This window comes from Colias philodice, chromosome 20, assembly GCF_061535455.1.
Source record: "Colias philodice isolate Cphi_HAF_F1 chromosome 20, ilColPhil1 Martin Lab GWU primary, whole genome shotgun sequence".
Taxonomy (NCBI): domain Eukaryota; kingdom Metazoa; phylum Arthropoda; class Insecta; order Lepidoptera; family Pieridae; genus Colias; species Colias philodice.
This window is the reverse complement of record NC_143105.1, coordinates 8,491,741-8,516,711: the sequence shown is the minus strand read 5'-3', so window position 1 is coordinate 8,516,711 and position 24,971 is coordinate 8,491,741. Positions and strand designations below refer to the sequence as shown.

The 24,971-nt window shown below is 32.4% G+C and overlaps 4 protein-coding genes and 1 long non-coding RNA gene across 6 annotated transcripts in view; 3 read left to right on the top strand and 2 right to left on the bottom strand.

Moving 5' to 3' along the window:
* LOC149479596 (uncharacterized) overlaps positions 1-1,577 on the top strand; it is a 186,543-nt gene extending 184,966 nt beyond the window's left edge. Inside the window, exon 2 of the long non-coding RNA XR_016317240.1 lies at positions 1,050-1,577. This is a non-coding gene — a long non-coding RNA (uncharacterized LOC149479596). The remainder of the gene's footprint in view (positions 1-1,049) is intronic.
* Positions 1-1,577, top strand: part of mtg (mind the gap) — a 53,685-nt gene extending 52,108 nt beyond the window's left edge. For both annotated transcript variants that reach the window (XM_089708067.1, XM_089708068.1), the window contains one exon: positions 290-1,577. In XM_089708067.1, the coding sequence (XP_089564193.1) occupies positions 290-954 (665 nt within the window). In that variant the 3' untranslated portion in view covers positions 955-1,577. The remainder of the gene's footprint in view (positions 1-289) is intronic.
* Positions 1,578-4,916: 3,339 nt separating this feature from the next.
* Positions 4,917-6,924, top strand: LOC149479594 (uncharacterized). Its single transcript, XM_089708132.1, has 3 exons — positions 4,917-5,406; positions 5,518-5,721; positions 6,389-6,924. The coding sequence occupies exons 1-3, from the start codon at positions 5,161-5,163 to the stop codon at positions 6,686-6,688; spliced, it is 750 nt and encodes a 249-aa protein (XP_089564258.1). The 5' UTR covers positions 4,917-5,160; the 3' UTR covers positions 6,689-6,924.
* Positions 6,925-7,091: 167 nt separating this feature from the next.
* LOC149479593 (uncharacterized) lies at positions 7,092-18,801 on the bottom strand. The gene is made up of 2 exons (XM_089708096.1): positions 18,623-18,801; positions 7,092-8,478 (listed from the first exon to the last, which is right to left on the bottom strand). The coding sequence occupies exons 1-2, from the start codon at positions 18,659-18,661 to the stop codon at positions 7,381-7,383; spliced, it is 1,137 nt and encodes a 378-aa protein (XP_089564222.1). The 5' UTR covers positions 18,662-18,801; the 3' UTR covers positions 7,092-7,380.
* A 2,093-nt stretch (positions 18,802-20,894) lies between these two features.
* Positions 20,895-24,971, bottom strand: part of ss (aryl hydrocarbon receptor spineless) — a 101,062-nt gene continuing 96,985 nt past the window's right edge. Inside the window, exons 8-9 of the mRNA XM_089708087.1 lie at positions 24,375-24,516; positions 20,895-24,055 (exon numbers count right to left, since the gene is read on the bottom strand). Coding sequence (XP_089564213.1) covers positions 23,317-24,055; positions 24,375-24,516 — 881 coding nt within the window. The 3' untranslated portion in view covers positions 20,895-23,316. The remainder of the gene's footprint in view (positions 24,056-24,374; positions 24,517-24,971) is intronic.

Here is a 24,971-nt window from a genome sequence, read left to right as displayed (position 1 = left end):
CTGATCTTCAAACTTGAAGATCAAGATCTTATTCGTTATGGTCTCAGGTCATATCCTATATCACTTACAGTTTGTGTGAGAAATTGGCTAATCATACAATTAAATTATCTTATATACAGCAAAATAGTGAGAATCAAGTAGATATAATAATAATTTTTCTAATCCCTAAATCCAGAAATTTAAAAAGCTAGCCATCTCTAGCGTCTTGCAATCCATATTTTGGTCAAAAGACTGCAATTTACATATTATGTTGTTGACTTAATTCAAATCGATAAATATATCATTTCAGGTCGACCCATGAACCCAGAAGACGTCGGCGGTATCAAAGACGCAATATCAATCCTTGAAAATCATGACTCCAAACCAGCTGAATCAGAAAAGATAGAAATAGTAACCCCATCACCTTTGATAGACGAAAGAAATAACAAGAAAGCAGAAATAGCCCCAGTATACCGCGGCTATAGAGAATTAAATTCCACTGAAAGAAGAAAAAGACCACAGAAATCAGAAGAATATAAACTTATAACTGTTAATGCGGGTATTAACTTTAATAACACCAAAAATTCTGAACGAAGAAGAATCGCTGCAAGAAATTCTAGAAGTTCCACAACTTCAACAACAACCACAAAAACAACAACTTCAACCACAACTTCAACAACAACCTCAACAGAAAATCCAATAGAAATAGAAAAACAAGAAATCAAAACGATCGATGAAATCAAAGACGCAAAAGAGACTCTAACAGACCAAATAGACCCAGAAACAATATTAAAAGAAGCCGAAAAATCTCCTCCCGTACGAAGATTTTATAGATCCAGTGCTGAAAAAGAAATAGCTATAATAAATAATGAAAAAGTGCAAATTGTTCGACCTACGCCTTTTCAAACTCAATTAAATGATGCAGTTTTAGGAAGTTATAGATTTAGGAGGGATATATCGAGAGTGTATCGATAGTGCGTGTAGTCAATAATCTATTTAGTGTCATATGAACTTATTTATTTCTTCGAGAGCCTGTTGTTCTGTGTCATCGACTATTTCTAATGAGAAAGTAATGCATTTTATAATTATTATGGAATATTTCTTTATATTTTTAGGAGTTTTGGTCTAGTTATGCACAATGAATATCATATTTATCAGAAATGAACTTTTGTTTTATAATTATACTACGTTCTTTCTATATAACTTAGGGATCCTATAAATGATCAATATATTGTTAAATATGGGTTCGAATAGCCCAAATCTGCCTTTTATATTTGTTGTTGAGTAAAAAATTGTATTTGGTATCAATGAGTTTAACAATAAACCCATCAATGGCTGAATTTTCTACATCAACAAGGCATTTAAGGGATTTATTAAAAACTATTTTATTTCATTTATGTATATTTATGTATGCATAAAGAATCTTCTAGAAATTCTTCGATGACACAAAATATAAACAACTCGCTCCTCGACTATTGAGACTCGAATCAAATGTACTGATTTACGTAGTTGCTCAATTTTTTATACTTTAGTTGAGGTTCAGTCAAGTGATATTACGGTGTATGTTTTAGTTGTTAGAATAAAAACTTGTTTCCTAATTAACGACTTTCATTTGTCTCCATCTTAAAATTAAAAAAAAAATTTTTTTTTAAAAAAACCTAATGTAGCATTCAACTGATTCGATGACTAGGCTAGGAGTTTTTAGCTAGGAAAATCTAGGAATGAAATGGTAGGTATATAACCATCTAATCTGATACAAATAATATTATATTTCAATCTGCAATTAAAATAATTCTTGAATTTTCACACAAAGCTATTTTGTCTCAAAATAAGCAGAGCTATGAAAACTAGACAACTTTTTAAATGCTTTCGTATGTAATTAGTTTGCTATAAAGATGTCCTCAAGCTCGTACAAATTAATAACATTACCAGACATATTTTTTTCGAAATAAAAGGCCAACAAGTAAAGTAGAATATTTATTATAAACAGAATTGGCGAGACTTAATAAATAACTGCGGTTATTTTCTACTAGATTTCAAACAGCGTAATAATTTCTCGCAAAATAACGGACCGCATGCAATAAAGCCCATAGCCGCTAATGCAGTTGCGCACGTCATACAAATCATATTTTTGAGAAATGTTATTGCTAAAATTTGTAACACAGAAAATAAATTAATAGCTCAAATCATTGATAAATACATAAATAGAAGAATAACAGTAAATAAAGATGATACCAAAGCTTCTATAGATGATACACTTAGTATAACAGAAGTTATGGATGATATTTATAAAACAGAAACTGTAAATCTAGATGACGGCAAAACCTCTATCGTTTATAAAGTTGCAAAATTAGAACTGTGAAGTGATATTTTCAAAACAAAAACTGTAGTCGAAAATCTAGGTGATGCCAAATATTCTATCGATGATACAGTTAAAAAAACCGAACTTCCGAATGTTATTTTTCAAATAGTAGTTCAGTCAATAGTTCATTCCGCAATCGGGGCAGATAGGCACGGTGGGGCAGGCGCACTTGCGCTGAAACAGGCCGCGGGCACACAGGGGCAGGCAGATCACCAACGAGGCGGCACTCACGAGGCTCAGGAGCGACACGCAAATCATATGCCGTTATAGTACCCGGGCCTGCGAGGCGGTTCCTGGAATGATAATTTATGGTCTTACCACAAAACAATTTAAACACAGTCTAAGTTTAAACCAGGGATATTTCACTTTAGTAGCTGTCTATGTGAAATACGACAAAATCAGATTAAAGAGAACTCGTGCTTAAAGTTAAACCCTGTCTAAAGTTTTTTGAGACGTTAGAATTAAAACGGCCTAATTTTACGTAGACATTATTTTGGTAGCAAGAGGCTGTTATTACTCGTAAATTATGGTATCTCTCTATGAAGTTCTTAATGACACGAGATATTTATCATGAATGAATTTTACTTACGTTACAATATCTACGCTTTGTGCCTTAAGTTTTTAGATTTTTGGACACCTTTTCATAGACCAAACGATAATCCTGAAAGAAGGATTATTCGCGCACAATTCCACAATAATTTTACACTCATGTTGTTTAAAAATTTTACAATAATTTTTGCTTTTGACACAGATGATATTAACAAAACCGATTTGATGTTTTTCTCTTTTCAAAATATGTTGAATGAGTTTCTATAAAATTAAATACGACCTATAAGTGTGCTATAGAGCACATCTTGTAAATATATATCAATAAATATTTATGTATGGTTGTATTTATTCCCATAGGACATCTCTTTAGTGCATATAAATTCAATATAATTAATTTATTATCTATTTTATCAATGAATTCGAGCAATATTACTACAGGTTGAATTAGAATATCAACAAGAATGCTCAGCAGAGAAAATTGGCTAATGTTTATTCAAAGGCAATGAAAACCTGTCTCTACAGGCTACACGAAAGATGTCAATTGTAAAGGATATGTATAAGGATAACTTTAGTGAACCAATTAATTGATTAGTAAAGAATGAAGGCCATTATAGAAGTAATGATAATTATTTCTATGCGAGAATACGTATTATTGATCAGAATAGAAATGTACGTTACGGAAATCTTATATATAAAAATGAATCGCAAAATGTGTTGGTAAGCGCATAACTCGAGAACGGCTGAACCGATTTCGATAATTCTTTTTTTATTATATTCCTTGAAGTACGAGGATGGTTCTTATGTAGAGAAAACGTAAATATTATGTACCACGGGCGAAGCCGGGGCGGACCGCTAGTTATAAATAAAACACAGGACAAATTGAAGAGAATAATTTATTATATTCATAATAACGGACGTTCACTCATCTAGATTTAGATTTTTTCGGGCAGCACGGACTTTTGCAGGACACTCTTGAAGGCGTAGTACCCTTGTGATTCTGTTCACGTTTTAAATATTTCTCTAACATTATCGGACAACACGATATAATACTGGCTGCAAGGAAAGCTGTGAGGAACGTGATACATATGGCCATATTTATAAATTACTTTTTCTTGAGACACTTGAACAATTTTTTTAACTCAATTTGTTTGTAGCAAACGGGGAAACACGCCAGAACTGTGGCCGAAGCGATCAAGGCGTACATCGAGAGACAAATCATTTTTTCATTGGGTTTTTTCTTCTGGCAACCGATTGATCTAAATACAGGAAACCAGTTGGTACCTACACTGCCTTCTGAAATGATAAAAAAATATAAATAATCTCTTTAATGTAACCACGAAGCGTCAAATTATTATTGATCCTTGGCCTTGAACTCGGTGATCACTTGAGATACTGAATATGATCACACAAATTCAAAAGCACTTCTTAAATAATTATAATCCTTTTTGAATAAGTGAATTTAGTTGTTAAAGCAAATGAAATCGGTGCATGGAAAACATAGCTTAAAGCTGAATCGAGGAAAGGAAAACTCTGTGGAAAAATACTTACCCTTGAATTTAGAACTTTGTCTCTCTGAATGATGATCAGATCTATTTGAACATGCAAAACAGTGGTATTAATAACGCATACATATACATAATTTCATTGATTTTTGTACATTGTAAGTTTTTTGCAAGAACCTTGACACTGACACTTTGGACACTATGACAAGAAACAGCTTTCTTATCAGCCAGCTGCAAGTTAATTACTTATATTTTAATAAGAAAATGACTGATTGATTTGCTGATAAGTGATAACATAACTCTTGCTCTTATATTGCTTATTCAGTGCTGATTTTTATTTGCGCTGTTGCGTATAAACTGCAATTTCAACATTCCCTAAATTCCATACAACCTGTGCATACAAAATAGAGAAACTATCACCGTATAATTTTTGTAGGAACTAGGATATTATATAAATGTACTTTTTTGCAATACTAACCAGTAATCACATAATAACATTTGATTTAAAGACGACCAGCGTAATTTCCCATTTTGTTAAAGTTTATCATAAAATATCTATGAATTTGAACTTTTCAGGTTTTTAATTTAAAACTAAACCTACAAGTCACTCTGTCAGCGTCACATTTGATAGTAACTTGTTTCCATTGATTGCAAAGTTCCTATTATCATTCTTATCCACCAATATATTAAAACATCTATGTAGCTATCATATTCTAGGCATGCGAATATCGATAACCAATTTTCAAATGTAATATCACAAGGTTACCAATGAAATATTGTCTGCTGTTGATTTTGACACTGCTGGTGTCTACGTGGGGACATCCGCGGCAAAAGAGGCAATCGGCTCATGAATCAAATATATTTCGAGATTTACAATTAAAGGACCATAAAGTGAGAGAAACGCAGCGGGATTGTAAAGGGAAGTGTGCTTCGAGTATAGCGCAGAAGGCTGCAGCTGAGGCTAAAGCTGCACAGGCTGCACAAAACGCTGCAGGGGCCCAGGCGGCTCATATGGTAAGAATATTAATTCAGTTACTGATGAGTGATGACAATAGTTGAACCTTCTTGAAACTTCTACCATCTTTGACTGTAGTCATGAAGATTATTTAACTTTTTGTATTTCAGGTCAAAACACAGTTAGCAGAAAGGGCGTTACAAGCAGCCAAAGCTGCAGAAGCTGCTCTTGCTGGTAAGCAAGCTGTTGTGGAACAGCTGCAACAAGAAGTGAAGGAAGCTGAGGCGGTGGTCGCTGAGAACTCTGCAGCTGTTCACCAACAACAGTCAGCTGTCAATGCTGGTGTGCAAGCAGCTCAACAAGCTACTGCGCAGGTGAGAATTGCATATGATTTAAAATAATTTTTCACGTTTAGATCCAAAATAGTACACATATTATAAATTACATCAATTTTGCTGTGTTGTATCTTCAACAATTCCTACCCAATCAGTTCTTGAAATTGATTTCAAAGTAGAATGTTATACGAAGTTAATGCAACAGGGTGCATAATGGTGCGTAGTAATCAATGACGATAATAAGTTGACATTAAACAAATGGTTTTAAGGATTCGTAGTAATTGTTGAAGAACAAACACCCTGGTGATATAATCACTTCGTATAACGCTACTTTAATTCTTTTAAGGACCTGATTGGGTAACGAAAGTTGAAGAATCAAGACTATCTTAACTCAAAAAGAAACCAGAAATAAATAAAAAAGATGGTGATTTGTATGTCAATCTACACCTTCATAGCGGCTGCATCCTTATTATCTTGTACTCCAGTTATTTATGCCAATGTCTGTAATAGCAAATATCTCTCCTGCTTAAGCAGCATTAAGAAATAGAGCGTGTCAAATTGGTGGATAACAATTAAATTCTTGTATTTGTTTCGTGATTAAAATTGATACACAAATTTGATTTTGTTTTTATTATCCTTGTTACTATTCTGAGTTTATCTTCTCATCGTGTTTTTCATCATTATTTCTTATATATATTGTCAACAGCACAAGCTATTAATGCAAGCGGTTCAACTGTCTGCACAACTTGAAAAAGCGGCACATGGTCTTCTCGATAAAATCAAATGTGGTCTACAGGAAAAGTGCCACAATTTGTCCGAATCTCGGGCCAGATTAGCCCATCTGCAGCACAAGCTACAGTGCGCATGCTCCGAGTGTGCGGCCACTAAACAAGCCGCACATGCAGCGTGTGAAGCCGCAAGAGCAGCGTGTGGTAATGCTAGACGAAAGAAACATATAATTAAGAGAAACGCTGTCATACATAAAGTGCCTAAACCAGGACGATGATGCAAACATGGAAGGGGTAAAGGAAAACAGGATTTTAATCGTTTTAGCTCTTATGTAAGCGTAAAGAAATTAATAAATTAGAAGCTATGTACATATAACAAAATTTCACTTTCAATACAATGTCCAGAATCCGAAGATAGTACAGATAATTGGTAACTAGCAATCAATGCTTGGTTCATGAACAAGTGTGAGAAATAATGAATACTTTTATAATAATTGTGTATACTTCAGTTTTGTAGGTGTTACGTATGTTAAGTTTTTTTGATAGAATTACATTCGTTTAAGCTTCTGATAAATATAGTATTAGATATTGGTACAGCAACGTCGTTTTATTAAATACCTCGCTAGGTAATTCATACTAGAACACGATTAAAACAACTTTCATTCATTATAAATAAATAAATAACAACAAGCAATTCTTTATTTAAATAAATTACAAATAATTTAGAACAGTCTTAACTTTTATCTTACATGTACTAAAGTTATAATTAACTATTTCATTAATAAGTAAATAAATAATTTATAATATTGCAGAGTTGTAATAAATTATGAGAAAGTTGGTCACTCTTCCATGACGGCACGTCTGAATACTAAATAGAATTAAATCATTAAAATTAGACATAATTTTGTTAGAACTTGACATATATTTACAATTTTTGTACATATTTCAAGAGAAGAATCAAAAGATTTTACTATTTTTTATCTACTATGCTGAATGCATCGTTTAGATTTTGTGGACTGAAGGCTATGTTACCGTTTTTATAATTAACATATGGGGAAATGTTAGCTGATACAGCAACATCGGGGTCTACATAGCCTGGTGCTGAGGAATCTTCATCATCAGAATAGGGCGATTCGTTCATAGAGGAATAACTTTTATGTACAACTCGAGCCGGCGGTTCTGCGTATTTACCTCCGACTAATACTTCTTCCTCATCTTCAGTCCTTGTTTTCTGCGGTTTTCTTGGCCTCATTGCTATAACACTGTCTATGTAGTATGGCTTTCTCTTTCTTTCATATAGGCTCGAGTCATCTTCCGGGCGGAATTTATATCGATCTAAATATGGATTCAAAGTATCATCTTCATCAGGTGATGATGGATCGAATAGGTTCTCCTGCTCCCTGAATGCAGGATGTTTATGAGAGTTTGCATAATTAGTGTCTATCTGTTCATGTGGAACTGCATTCCAATTTCTAAACTCTTGGCCAAATCTATTTGCTTCTTCGTCAAAGATTGTTGGATTAATAACATCTTGAGCTGTCTCATACGGATCATACAGTGGCTTCACTGGACCGTTGTACATGTCTACTGGCGGTTCTCCGAATGACATTTTGGGGTTGTGGAAATCTTGATAGAAATCGCGTGGGGGTTCGCCGAAACCTGTTGGTTCGGATGTGAAATACGCGCTGTGGTACTTCTTCTTTGGAGGCCCGTAAACTGGCTTGTAGCTTGGCTTTGGAGGACCATATCTCGGTTTAGTTGGGCGTTTCTTGTAATTCGGTGGCCCATATTTGGGAGGAACTGATTTCTTAAATTTCTTCACTGGTTTTCTCGGTGGCTTTGACGATCTGTACTTAGTTCTAGGAGGACCGTATTGCGGGCGCGGGCTTCGTCTTTGGCTTGATATTCTGCGGTAAATAACCTTTGGTTTATGTTTGTAAATAGGTTCTAATGGATATTTGTCAAATAGCAATACAGCTTCACGTTTACTAAATTGATGTTTCTTTGATTCTTCTTGGAGTTCCTGTTGTTCCTCATCACTTCTTACATTCGTTGCCATTAGCACTACCTGAAAATTTAAATAATTACATTTTTAATTAATAAAATTAAGGGTTCATGGTTTTGAGTATGATTTTAAAATAAATTTACTTGCAAAAATGTAGGTTATATCATTGACCATTAACAAACATAAAAAAAAATTAAAACGGTACAATCTGGTCAAATAAATATAGGTAATAGAACCAATAATTTCTTCGGCTACGGCGGGGACGATGTACACATTCAAATAGTTAATCCTTTCTGAATGAATGAAAATGCTTTACTCATATCATATTTTATAATGTTATCACCGTTTTCTCTGCTATCTAATTAGAATGATTCATTTGTTTCTAAGTCCCTAAGGAGCTAGTGGATCTCACATTTGTTTCACTTATTGCTTTTCTCTACGATCGTATACATAATTAGCTTTCTATGAAAATAACTTTATAAGTATTTTAATGGATAGAACTCTGTTTTTATAACAGTGTCATTTATACTCACAGTCTCTATCTTAAGCTCTATGTTAAGATAGAGATGATTTAACCATCGTCCAAAAATTTCGTAAATAGTATATTTTTACATTCAACTTTCAAGTTTATTTATTTGTTAAAATTACAGTTTATTGAATTATCTGTAGGGTAAATATAATTTATCTGTTATCATAGAAGACATGATGATTATATAAAGAGCAAAAAATATTGTGATATGATTTTATAGTAACGAAGCATATGAAATACCACAAAGGAAAACTTTAAACTTCCATTTTAAAGTACAACTAGTCCCACACGTTAAAGTAACAGTTAACATGTTTTAGAAAATAGATACTTTAACCGTGTTAAAAAAATGCACTATCATTCTATATATTGTCAGTTACAAGAATAATTACCATACAAAACTTATTTTTTACATAATATTAAAAACAAAGTACACATATTTCACTTTCTCTAATAAAATGGAGATAGTTTACGAGCCGTCTAATTTGAATTTTTAGAAATTTCATAACAAAATTCTGGTTTGAATTATTATGTGGGCTTAAAATTGGTCAAAATTGTGGTTTATGATCCGGCGTAATTATTTTATATTCAAATAATATTTTACCTAGCGATTACTTTTCACTTTAACTAGTGTTAATTGCACAGCAAATATGTAGAACTGTCTGTTATGATGTTACGTTATATTGATGTTTCTTGAAACATGAATTTATGAAGATTAAAATTTGAATGAGATCTAAAAATTAACAGAAATTTAATTTTCTATGAAATTTCAATTCAGAATAATCCTCTTTTTCTCTTAAAATTAGGATTTAAACAGGATAGGTCCTGTCCTACTGATGCGAAAGTTTGTGAGGATGGAATACCGATGGATGTATGTGTATGTATGTTTGTTACACAAATACTACTGAAACGATTAGAATGAAATTTAGCACACATATAGATGATAACTTGGATTAACACATAAGATTTTATCCCGGAAATCCCACGGGAACGGGAACTATGCGGGTTTTTCTTTGAAAACGCGGGCGAAGCCGCGGGCGGAAAGCTAGTATTTTATAAAGAAGATGCAGGAATTACAAGGTTTATTATATTATTAGCTAGGTATGTTCGCTTCTATGAAGTTAGCTTGTAAATTATCTTTTTGCATCCATAATGCTATAAGTGACCGTTCTTCCGTTATGATTGAAGGAAGAAAATTATAGTTTGAGTTCAACGACAGCAATACGGTGACTGTCTTAGAGTAAGTAGTTTTATGTCAAACAAGTTAATTATTTTCCCCGAATTTGACTCGAAATAAAGAACAATTAAATGCCTGTATTGCTCGGTAAGAATGTGGCTGTCTAATAGTTAAATATTTTTTCCAATCGGTTGAGAAAAATTACAAATAAAAGCTAGGCTTTATACAGTGACGATATTATTTTATAAAATTCATTATAATATTATAGTAAACCAAAAGTATTGTATCGTGAATGAAAACAGAAAGATAATATATATCTAAAGAAGCTGGTAAATTATGAAACTAAATTACCGATATACATTTTACTATAATTTTCTTTTTGTTCAGATGAAAGTTTACCATTATAATATCGATTGCTACCTTCATAGGAAAGTCAGTGGAAACCTAATCCTTAGAATGCGTATAGTGTATCATTGATAAGTAGGTCAATTATTTCTCATGACCTAGTATGTAGGTATTTATTATATTAGAAACAAAATATTCCACTAGCTGTGCCCCGCGGTTTTACCCGCAGTGCTCCGCTCCTGTTGGTCTTAGCGTGATGATATATAGCCTTCCTCGATAAATGGGCTATCTAACACCGAAATAATTTTTCAAATTGTTCCTGAGATTAGCGCTTTCAAACAAACAAACAAGCTCTTCAGCTTTATAATATTAGGTAGTATAAGATATTAAGTCGGATTCAGTTGGAATGGTGAATGAATGAATGATCTCAACAAAAAACTTTCCTAGTGTAAGCGATCAAGTTTGGAAGCTTTTACTACACGATTGGGTTGTAAAACTTCGCATATTTCATACGAATATTAACTCTTACAACAATTTAACTATTTACATAATAAAAAACTCATAAAACAAAAACGTAACAAATAAGAAAGTTCTATAATTGGCACGTACAATTAAATGTTTAAAGTGTTATAAAAGTTATCTTTAGCTCACTTTAATTATAAATGTAATGATTAAAGAAGTAATTATAATGGTTTTACACACCTAGGTACATTAAAATGTAACTTTGTTCCATCATGTTGCATGACTTCAAAACCCACTTTGAAATGATTATAATATTATTATTTATTTTGTGTAGAAAGAGATTATTTATTATTTAGTGGAGATTTTTAGAATATCCATGGTTTTAAGGATTTAAATTTTATGTAAGTTTTTAAATAAGAAGTTTCCGATATTTTGGTTGAAATAAATTACACTTTTAATTTGAACTAAACTCAAAAAAATATGGGTAACAGTAGGTACAAAAATACATAGATATTATTTTTCTGAAATTAGTTGTTTATATAATGCCCATCTTAAAAGATTTTTATTTTATAACGAAGTAATAAGTAAAATTCTCTTAGAAGGTCATAAGTGATAGGGCAAATTATTGATCAATTTATTATTCCTACTTTCTTTATAAGTAGATAACTTTCTTCGCAAATCGGTCATCTGACTAATATCAATGTCAATATAATCTCTACGACGATTAATTTTTATAAATTCCACATCCTTTATTTATCTTCACTTGTAAGAATCAATAAAGTTTCAATTGAATATTAATTTTCTTAGAGTGGTAGATAATAAATTTAGTTTTAAGGAAAATAGTATTGTTATTATATTATACGGAGATAGTTTTAATTTAAAAAAACATGACATTGATATAGGATTTCAAAAAATGTTGAAAATTAGTAGTGAGACAAAATGCAAATTTATGTTGTGTACATTGCCATATTTGCCTGGTTTGACACAAAATCAAAACAAATTTATCTATAATATCAATTTAAAATTATATAATTTAACAAATCATCATAGTGATGCATTTATATATTTTGACATAAATTCTTGTATAAAATCTTTTTGTTTGACAAAGAATACAGTGTATCTGCCATCTAGATATAAGAGAGAACTTGCTATGTTAATAGCATATAAAATTATTAACCAGTCTGATACATGTTCAGTAGCAGACCATCGATCTACTATAATTTTATGTAGTAGTAATTATATACATCAACCTAGGTTAAGTGTTGATAGACAAACTAGCCCTAAGCTAGATTTAAACTAGTATGTAAGACAACAGCTAAGCAGCCTTTTTCCATTGTACATCAAAATATTCAAGGCTTGGCTAGCAAATTATTAGAAATAGAATTATTTTTAAATCATAATAGAATTAAAATATTTTGTGTAACAGAACATTGGCTTAAACAATGTCAGTTGTTAATAAATATTGATAATTATAAATTAAAAAGTATATACTTTAGGACAAATGCTATTCATGGAGGTGCTCTTATTTTTGTACACAATAGTTTAAAATGCAAGGAACGAACTGACATTGTTAGCCTTTCTGTAGAACGCACCATTGAACTGTCCTGTGTTGAGCTTGAGCGTTACATTATTGTTTGCGTATACAGACCTCCTTCCAGTGACTATAATTTGTTTGAGACAGTCATGGAAGAAATATTAAAGCGTTTAGGCAGGAGTAAAAAGAAGGTAATAGCACAGTATTACCATATTTCCTACAGTAGTGCGACGAATGTACTTGTGCAGAGAAACGGAGGGGAACTGGCGGGGGTCGGGCGACGCGGGCCGCGTAAAGCAATCACGCTGAGATTGCTTTACCTATCGCGAAGGGCAGACGCTTCAGAGTTTTTTTGTGTAATAATTTATACTTACGTATTCTATAATGGTGGGCATAAACTGTTGTGTTATATATTGCGGCGTTGTTTAGATGTACACAAATGTTTATCGATGATAAACTACGCGTCAAATTATTCTGATGAACCAACTACAAGTAATTTTTACTTACGTAAACGCGCATACAATACGACGCACGATACTTTTGGTGGACTACAGCAACCTCCAGCTGATTTCGTAGAATATTGTAGTAAACTGCAATACTGTTTTAAACAAAATTTCCACTCCTTTGTTGGAAACAATATTTTAAATAGATTATTTCAAACACTAAGTACAGTTGAATTTAAATCACAGCCTTGCTCCTGTTTTCCTCATTCTTTTCTTGTCAAATTGTTCATCCGAATGCGAATATATTATTATGTAGTAAAATTTTTTAATAGACGATTAAAAACAACCAAAAATAAAGTGTCCGGTAAATATTTAGCAGTGCAACATATGTAAATATATGTTGCACTGCTAAATTAAACGGCCTGCATATTAATAGCTGGCGCATCAAATCTTTACAAAATAATAACAATTTCTTTATTTAAATAATTTAACGTACAAAGAAAGGACAACGTTGAAAAAAAAAATAGAAATGAACATTTAAAATAAATAAATAATAAGTTGATTGAGTTTAATTAAAGTTGAGTTTAATTAAATAATAATTTGAGAATAAGTAAATTTGGTTGTTAATAATTAATCAATAGGCAATGACAATGTCACTGCGGCGACATATTATACTATGTTTCTGTATAAATAATTACATTAGATTCAACAATCACAATTATTTTTAATGTACATGTGAATAAATAATTACATATTAATAGCTATGATAAAAATTGTTTTATTTCCCATTTGGTGACAACCCTAGCATATTTACACGTGGCAGCGTGAGTACCTACACTGGCGGCGGCATCGCGCGACATCAAAGGCGATTCCTTACTGTAGGAAAATAATATTGTAATACTGTGGTAATAGTATGTGGTGATTTTAATATTGATTTACTTTCACACACACAAACGGCAACACGAATAGTTAATTTGTTTCATTCATTTAATCTGTATAAACTTTTTGATGAGCCTACACGAATAACACCTACTTCTGCAACTTGTATTGATAATATATACTGTGATTGCAAATGTCTAGAAAAATATATTCTCAACACGCTAACTTCGGATCACTGTGGCCAGAAAGTAGTTTTTGAATGGGATTGCATACCTACATTTAAAAGAATTAATGTTAGGCCTATAACTAGAAAAGGCATTCATACATTTAGAAATAATATTGATAATAAACTACCTGACCTAAATAATCAATCCTTTCATAAAAATCCTTGTGAAATGTTTACAAATCTTTTTAAGTTCATTCATAGTGAATATGAAAAAATATTTAAAATTAAATCTTTAACTATTACCAAGGATTTACCATTCAGCCAATGGGCAACTCCTAGTATACACAGATGCAGGAACGTTCTTTACGAGTTATATGGTATGAAACAATATAACAAAGACTTATCATTTCTTAGTTATGTTAGAAATTATTCAAAAACATTTAAAAAAGTTTGTTTCACTGCCAAGAGTTTGTATATCAGAGACAAAATACGCAACTCTGACAATAAAGTTAAAACGGTTTGGACAATTATTAATGGTGAATTGGGCAAAATCCGATCAAACGATAGTACCATAAAACTTGTCAACTCTGGTAGGGTCATTGACAAAAGTGCTGATGTTGCGCTTGCTTTTGAAGATTTCTTTAGTAGTGTCCCTGCTAGTTTAACTAAGAATTTAAATTCGTCTTCAGCGCTTGCAGAGTCTTTATTGAGGGATCACGTTGCTGAGTGTAACAAATTATTTGAATTGCGACACGTGACTGCTGATGAAATTGTTAAAACTTTTAAAACATTAAATTTAAAAAAAACATGTGATCTCTGGGGTATGTCTGTAAATTTAGTAAATAATATCATAGAAAACATTGCCAATCAACTAGCGTTTATATTTAATCAGTGTTGCGACTGTGGTATTTTCCCTGATTTACTAAAGTTTAGCAAAGTTATTCCTTTATTTAAAAGTGGTGACCAAGAAGACAGTAATAACTATAGGCCAATTTCCATATTACCAACTTTGAGCAAAGTCTTCGAGAAACTAATTTTAAACCAATTAAATAGTCATTTTGCATCAAATGGTTTACTGCACGCCAAACAGTATGGTTTCACAAAGGGGCGCTCTACCACTGATGCCGGAGTAGCTCTTTTATCACATATATACAAAGCATGGGAAAATTCAAAGAATGCTTTGGGGATATTCTGCGACCTTTCTAAGGCTTTCGACTGTGTAGAACATTCCACTCTATTACGGAAACTAAATTTTTATGGTATCAAAGGTTTAGCTCAGGATCTCATAGCTTCATATCTTCAGAACAGGGTACAAACCGTTGTCGTTAATGGAGAGAAATCTCGCGGTGCGCCGATTAACATAGGTGTTCCGCAGGGATCTATCTTAGGACCGTTTTTGTTCTTAGTGTATATTAATGACCTACCTTATTATTTGCAGGATATGTGTGAAATAGTACTGTTTGCAGATGACACCTCATTAATTTTTAATGTGGATAGACATGACACAAATGTTGACGAAGTAAACTCTGCTCTTTTACGCATATCCAATTGGTTTAATGCTAATAATTTACTATTAAATACAAAAAAAACAAATTGTGTAGAATTTATCCTCCCAAATGTAAAAAAGGTGAAAAGGAATATTATTTTAAACGGGGAGGTATTATACCCTGTGGAATCGACTGTTTTTCTTGGTTTGACATTAGATGAGAAGCTTCAATGGGGGGCCCATGTTACCACCACCGCTGCTAAGCTCAGCTCAGCTGCATATGCAGTTAGAAGAATAAGGCATCTCACCGATGAAGAAACGGCTAGATTGGTTTACTTTAGCTACTTTCATAGCATAATGTCCTATGGAATCCTGCTATGGGGCAGGGCTGCAGATATAGAAACTATATTTATATTACAGAAAAGAGCCATACGCTCTGTATATAATTTGCGTGCTCGAGACTCACTGAGAGATCTCTTTAAGAATACTGGTATCCTTACTGTACCGTCGCAGTATATATTTAATAATATTTTATATGTACATAATAACGCTTACTTACACACAAAAGTAGGAGATAGACATTGTTATGACACAAGAAACAGAAATAAAATTGAAATGCCATTATTCCGGCTAGCTAAAGTTAAAAATTCATTTATGGGCCAAGGTATACGCTTTTACAACAGAATTCCTCATAATATTAAAGAGTTTAGTAGTTCTACATTTAAATCTTATATAAAAAATGTACTTGTCAAGAGAGCCTATTACAGTATTAAGGAATATATGGAAGATAAAAACCCATGGAGGGTTGTCGCGTAAAAACCACAGGACAGTTCTTTGGTATATTATGATAATATATTATGATATTACATATTATGTAATTTGTAAAATTGTAAATCTGACATGATTAAAAAGAGCAACTATGGAGTTTCTTGCCGATTCTTCTCCGTAGATACTGCTTTCCGAATCGGTGGTAATGTTAAAAACATGTACTTAATGACGTTTCAAAAGTGCTTCTAGAAGAAGTCTAATTGAATAAATAAATGTTTGAGTTTGAATATTATGCTTAGATATTTTATTCCAGATTATCTCTATAAAATTAATATCTTGTCTCTAAAAAATAAAAATGAATCACCAAATGTGTTGGTAAGCGAAACCCGAGAACGGTTGAACCGATTTCGAAAATAATATTTTTCATAGCTCTTCTTACGGGGAGAAAATGTAAATATGTAGGTACCACGGGTGAAGCTGGGGTGGACCGCTAGTAATTACTAACTTCATCAACTTTTAATTCACCTTTATTTTTGGGTATTTATTTATCTTACAGTACCTACGACTGCGATGCTTGTTCTTGTTTAGAAAATATTAAAACATTTTATATTAGTAGGTAAGTGATCATAAATAATACAGTTGCAGTGTGAGAAACACAGCTTGCATTCAATGACATGATACATATATTACCATGCGAATCAGTATTGATTTGAATTTGATATTTTTGGTTTATAAATATAAAGCATTTGAATGCCATTATTGCGGGTTCGAGTCCCGCCTTGTGATCGAATTTTTTCTATCCATACTAATATTATAAATGCGAAAGTAACTCTGTCTGTCTGTCTGTTACTCAATCACGCCTTAACTACTGAACCAATTTGCATGAAATTTGGTATGGAGATATTTTGATACCGAGAAAGGACATAGGCTGCCTTTTATTGCGAAATATGTACCACGGGCGAAGCCGGGGCGGACCTCTAGTTCTTTATAAATTTATACAGTATTGATTTTACAATTTAGATAATGTAAAACGTAATAATCCGTGTCAACATATCTTTAGTTTTAATGAAAAACTGCAACATTATCAACACAACACACAAGATGTGAAGTATTTTATTTGTTTAGATTCGAAAACGTGTCGCACGCAACATTCCTTGCATCTGACAGGTAATGTACATCTACAGAACGAAAGTAAAGAGATATGAAAAATTTATTATTGATTTTAATTCATCTAGAATGGTCTGAGATAACGTTAACATTTAATTGGGTTACATTTTCTTAATGCCTCTGCAGAGCTGCATACATATTATACATATAGATGACTATTTTATGGCCCTCTATCATGCTGAACAGGTCTTCAGGTGATTGATTTTTACCTTCAGATATTCTACACGGACCAGTATTGGTCCAAATTTAACATCATAACAAACAACAAATCTAAAATTAGCAAATTTTAAGAGTCAAACACAAATCGCTTGGGAATAAATAATTTTTTACAATTACAGGTTACAAGATAATATGTACAAATGTTTACATGGATGTTGGACATGTCTCCATGTCTTGATTTCGAAGTTTCTTCTAATAAACGACCTATAATATGAAGTTAATGTCTGTATAATTATATTATTTACTCTACCATACATAATTACGTTCCCATACGATCTACATTCGATCAATAATCGATTAGCGTATTAATTGCGATAGAAAGAGCTTCCGTGCTAATTTTTTGTGTTACACGTTAGGCTCTATTTAAATCTGTTTTATCTCCTATGCATATTTTGATACAGTGAGTGGCTATCCGTAAGAGAAATGTTGTTTGTGCGATCAGAAATATTATTGAGATTTGACTGGATATTATTTGATAAATATATGAGAAAAAGCAGGAAAAAGCTTAGGTACCTATCTTAAGTCTGCATACAACTGAAAAGTTAAATCTTTCAAACTATTTAGAAACCATTCAGTGGGTTTACCTTATTATCATTTTTATATACGGCTCTATAAAAACAAGGGAAGATCAACGACACTAGGTATATTATTTAAGCTTTATGCTGAACTCTACTACATAGTATAAAACAAAGTCGCTTTCTCTGTCCCTATGTCCTTTTGTCTGCTTAAATCTTTAAAACTGCGCAACGGATTTTGATGCGGTTTTTTTAATAGATAGAGTTATTCAAGAGGAAGGTTTTAGTATATAATTTATTAGGTTTTAGACAAAGCGGGCGAAGCCGCGGGCGGTAAGCTAGTTTATTGATAAATATCCTTATCTTTGGTTATAAAGTTTTCAAGAAAATAAGGATTGGCTTCAATAATAAAATATAGCTTCCTTACTTTTCGCATGCATGAGTTAAATTTTATACATTTAAAAGCCGAAACTGAAACGTATAACTACTAACTAAGGCTGACTAAAAAAAATTAACTTACCACAAACATTCCAAAACAGAAAATATCAGTTAACTGCATTTTCACTTATAATTAACAAATATTAAACACAAAACAACTCAATACTTTTATGTAAATAATAAATATGAGACGTGGTCCCTGTTTAGACTCTCGACATCAAATGTGCGTGATTCCAAATAGCTAGCGTGTACTTGCCTAGGAAAAGCATAGATTTATAAAGAGCTGTTTATTTTAATTTAATATTAACATTTTACTTATATAAAAGGAAATACTTGGGTTTCCTTGATATTATGTTTAATAAAATTAACTATTCATATGTATACATTTATTTGTTTATTAGTTTTAATACGGTTCAGTGGAAAATCTGGTGCATTTCCGTGTATTTGGAGCTTAAATAATATGAGGAATACCTATACCTACGAAAAATATAATTTTGAATGTATTTAAATTGTTTATATAGTAAAGTTTCTCTTTATAACATTATTATCATCTCGTTTTTTATTAAATAAAACAATTTAAACTATTTTTAAAATATTTAAATAATTTACATTCTTAATAATCTTGTTGAAATATTCATCACCACATACACAACATAACATAATTGATAATAGTGTAATACACTTCAATTGTAAACATACAATTTATTTTTTGTATTGAGCTCCTATTACGTCTTAACCAAGCAGACATGCGTTTTATCATCTCCATATAGGTAATATATTTATTTATCCAAACGTGCGTCGCTCTCACATAAACTAATGTATGTTTTATTCAAACAATGAAACTATGAATTATGTTTTAATATTAGGCCTATTACAGTGACACTAGAAGATCATTGTCTAAGAAGAATACATAATATTCAATGCATTATGTAATAGATACTTGAGAAAATAAAATGATGCTTCAGTCTTTTAGAATACGGTTTGATTTGCAGTGCAATTCTGTGGAAGGATTATTACAAGGAACTTTTTATTTTATTTATATAATAGTACACTGTATTTAGTATACACTGTATTTAATAAATAGTCAACTCGATCTAATAAATAAATGTAGGTGCTTTCTCTATTAAAACGAGGTGTGGAGATTTTCAGTGATTAGGATTACAGTAGCCTAATTTTTAATTAAACCGATTTATTTTAAAGTATTTGTTCAAATAGTGTAGCAAAGAAGTTTCCAATGTAAATGAAGCGAACTTACATTAGTTGTTACTGTACATACAAATTTGATTAGCTTGGCTTGTATACGTAGTAGATATATTATTATTAGTCTGTGGCTTGGCTATAGAGAGGCTATAGATTTGAGATCACGCACTAGACAGATATAGACAAAAATAATATTATTCATCCCTTTGTAGGGTATCGCGACATCAAGACCCATTCATTCTGCTACACTTGAGTCGAGGGAATCAGTTTTAAAAGAATTTCGATGATTGAAATTAAATGTTAGAAAAAGTTATTCTTTTAATTGTGTGCAAATTATAATTTCACGGTATTCGCGTATTAGGTACGACTCTTACTAGTAAAAGTGACTGAGCAAGTTTTGCACCTATATTCTTTTATTGAGATGGTACTAACAAAATTATAAAAGGAAATTTTTGTTAATCTGTTCTTAAATTTTAAATTATTTATTGATAATTAACGAAACTAAATTTATTTTAAATATTATGAAAACGTTTTTTTCTCTCTACTTCTATTACTAATCTATACTTATAATTTACTATTATAAAGCTGAAGAGTTTGTTTGTTTGAACGCGCTTATCTCGGGAACTAGTCCGATTTGAATAATTCTTTCGGTGTTAGTTAGAGGAAGGCTATAGGCTATATAATATCATCTCGCTAAGACCAACAGGAGCTGTGCCTGTTCAAATCATCAAACAAACTCTACAGCTTTATTAGTATAGATTTTAGATTAGCGCCATCTGTAGAAAAGACGTTACATTCTCTAGAAGCCTTCACTTTAACCTTCATGTACCTTTAACTTATATTAGTTATAGAGAAAAGCTCCAGATGGCGCTGTTAACAATTTTTAAATAAGTTTTAGCGTGATGATCACAGGTGGTTTTAGCCTTCCTCGATAAATGGGCTATCTTATGGCTATCTTCTAACACCGAAGGAATTTTTCAAATCGGACCAGTAAATTTATAAAGTAAAATAATAAATAATATTAATATGCACTAAATGTGTATTGCCACAGACTAATAATAATATACTACGTATACAAGTATTGCGTAGATATTAATGTTTTCGTGAATGGGAAGTGGGGTGGGCTGTGGGAACAATCATAAAACACATTATCAGTGGCATGAAAAATTTATTTAATTTTCATTATATTACATCATTATGCTAAACTAAAATAAATACAGAATTTCATTGTTTACTTGAATAATTATAAATATTAATAATACATAGGTAATTAAAGCGTCTATCCTAGTTTATTTACAGTTTCAAGGAATAATTTAAATATTAATTTTAAGGTGACGTCATAATACAATATAAGTGGAGGAAATACGTTTCAATATTTTCGTTTATGCAAGTGATATTGGATTCATAGGGTTTGAAAAAAACTATATTATATTTCACAACTACAAAACATTTTTAAAAATAATTAGAGGACTGGCCATATATATATTTGTTTTGTCTCGATGTTTTATAACATTCCTTTTTGTTTATTCTTTTATTTAACGTGAAATTGGACATGTGATGTGGGGTTTTAACGACCATCGAATCTGCTCTTAAAAGACTGGATTTCGACAGCTATTTAAACTATTACTGGCTACGGATATTTCGTCTGATTTTTCATAATAACACACTTGTAATAATATTGCAACTGTATTTAGTGGCACAAAAATCTATCGAATTGTAATATTTTTATCAGACATATTTATATAAGTTTATGTTGGTTCACACTTGCATATTAAATCTGCATTTCACATGCAATAACGTGGTAAGAAAAAGTGCTATACTTATTGGTTACTATAACTAAATTATCATTAATTTTTCGATTTAATAAATAACAAATTCAGTGGAACTTGCAATGGAAGATAAATTCGTTAAATGACTCGATTGATACAAAACTAACGTCGGTTCACCCGTTTTGATATACCGAATATACAATGAGAAGACCATTTGATTATTATATCACGAAAGACGAAGAATTTCATTTTTATCTTAAAGAACGTTGTTTATTAAGTAAGAATATTGGTATGTTCCTCAATTGCACTTGACAGTTTGAAGTGAATCTTCTTGCGCGTTGAGAGTTAAATTTCATGGTCGCGTCATGGAGTAAGGCGACGATTTTGGTATCTTTGAATCTTGCCAAAGAAGTTTCACTTCTGACACAGGCTCTTTTTTGTGTTATCTGTTATTTCAAGAAATTACTAGACACAATTAAAATTGTCTCTACATCAGATATTATATTTTACAAACATACAAAATAAAGTAGCTCTTAAGTTTGAAGTAATACTGACTTAATCGCACTGATCACAAAAAAATACACACAGGATTGATAAAGCACTATTAATAATATTATTATTTATATAATAGCAATGCTGTCATACATAACATTATAATGTTCTTGGCTAAATTCATAGAATAATAAGTTAGATTGATTTGCGGAAATTAGCCAACGTTTTTCATCCAATGAACACAGAAAGTTAACAATTGTACTAAAATAAATAAATTACAGTATTCATGATATTTTTCAATTCAAGTCCTCGTAATATAATATCAATAAATTAAACTAAACTTATTCTACGTTGTCGGAAGACCCGCCCAGCCAACGCCTCACTGTAGCAATGCAATTGTTCATTATTAATTAATATTAATTAATAATTATGAATAATTAAATTTAATTGTGAAGGCACGCGTGTATGTACATGTGTTTTAGCGTTGGCAAGGCGGTGCTGTGTCCCTATAAATTTTAACAATATCTTTGATGTAAAAATATATTTTCCAAGTAAAATATGTAGTTGATGTTTGGTGGAAAACTTAAGGAAAAAATCTAGTTTGCGTTTTTAATCATATTAAATAATGATCGGTGTTTGGTTGGTTGTTGTAAGTAAATGTCTGGTTTTGTAATTGTTAAAGTATTTATAGGGACGGTACATGCATTATGATATGTTTGATTACGTTAAGCGCAAAAACTATATTTTATATTTGAGCTATTACTCTTATTTTTATTTAATACACACATCACTATTATCCTAGAAGCTAAAGCATACAAAATTATATAAATATTTACACAATATGAACTAAATCGTGTCAATGCGTGGCGACAAACGGACGACTACGTTTATTTATATATTGTTTCGTAGATATAATTAATTACATTTAGTATTTACAATGGATGGACCCTGTTTGAGATGCAACTCTGTTGCTGAAATTGTCTCAAGTATTTTATGAATGAGTGCACTTTGAAGGTGAATTGCATGCAGAAGAAATTTATAGTTTTGTGTAAAACTTATTTGTAAGTTAAGATTGTTACAAAATTTTGTCAATAATATGAAATTCAGTGAATTTCATATTAATTTTATTAGGAAGTTGAATATTGGTTTAAAATTAAGATTTATATTTATTGAATAGACAATAGTTTAAAAGTAAAGTTGTATGAATGAGTCTAAGTGTCTTTCTGGTGATACATTCTCGTGTACACAACATGACAAGATAGAAACAATGTGCTTTGCAATGCAATTCCAGCAACAAAACCGTAGGTCAGGCAAGCTACTGCGTGGCCTCAGCCGTGTGGTACGCCGGGTAGCGCCACACCTGCGGCGGGGAGAACTCCGCCGGCGCCTCCTGCGCGCCCGCGCCCCACATCAGCACCGTCTGCCGCGGCTCGAGCCGCTCCTCGCCCCCCGCGCCCCCACCTGGCGCCCCCGTGCCCCCACCTGGCGCCCCCGCGCCCCCGCCCGGCGCCCCCGGTGACCGCCGCTCGGGCGCCGCGTACCGAGCATCCATATAATACTCCCGCGACGGCGGCCGGTACGCAGGCGCCACTTCGTACCCCGGCGGGGCGGGCTCTAGAAACCCGTTCGGAGGATACGTGTAGTGGTAGGACAACGGCTTGTATTGATGGAAGAGGTTGTCCGCTGCAAGGAACCTATCGTCTAACGGTGGAGGCGGGTAGTGCAGCGCTGGAGCCGGTGGATATTCCCCATACGGCGCGGTATAGGCTCCGTTTAGATTGGTGTACGCGGCTGCTACAGCGTCAGCCGCTAGATAGTCAACTGGAGGCGGTGCTGGAGTACTGGGCATTCGTCGTTTGTTCCGACACGTGGAGAGGAAGTCCCGTAGTTGAGTTTTGTATCGTCTCGCGGCTCTGGGTGGTGTGGTGACGGTGGACTCGCAACCAGAGAGTTGTTCCGTTTCGGAAAAGTATAAGCTGGTGAGGCCGGTGTCGAGGTAGCTCACTTTGAAGTCCATGGTCCGTTTGCCAAGGAGATCTCGGCCTTCTTCCTCCCTGAGAATAGAATAAGACTTTCTTAAAATTGTCAGAAAATATCTCAATCATTTCAATATTCATATGCAATGGGATATTACTTTAATAAGATATTGTACACAATGCAATAAACGATGTTGCAATACTATGTAATTGTTTTAATAACTACCTTATCCTATTCTACCTTATCCAACTACCGTTAAGTTGGGCGCTTTACATTAATTAATAATTCTAACATAACTAAAAACGAATAGGTACCGGTAAAGTCACCTATACAAACTACTAAAATAACTGAAAACTAAATAACAATAAGCAATTGATTAAATAAAAATATACTCACATTAACGGTCTATGCGTGCTAATAACAAAGTCGGGTTTGGAGTTCTTATACACGAGTCTTGAGGATGTTTGCAGCCACTGCCATTGCCCGTCTTTTGTTTGGAACCGATATGCGATCATACCTGATGCTCCAGTTTTTAGTACTGAAAATAATACAGAAGAATAACATTTAGTTTCTAATAATATTAGTCTATGAAGGAAAAAAATAACGGTTTAATAATAATATTCAATAATACGAAGGAAATTATTTTTAGGGGGTCGTTCTTCAGATTTGTGTTCATCAATGTCATCTGGTTGTTTTTTAATTATTTCGAAAGAAAGAGGCACAAAAGTTATTTTTAATCAAATTTTATTTCTATACCTACTGTTCTTCTTTTCAAATATTTCCAATCATTTAGAATAATAAAAAAAAATAATAAAAAAAATTTATTTTCAAGAAACAGGTACAGCATTATGTTCAGACCCTGACCTTCGAACTAGTGGTAAACTGTGTTTCGAAGGCCAGTTTCTTCCCAGTCTTTATATCTATATTATATTTATATGTTTCTGCAAACTCACAGTTTTATGTTTATACAGTAAAAATAGATAAAAGGAGAAA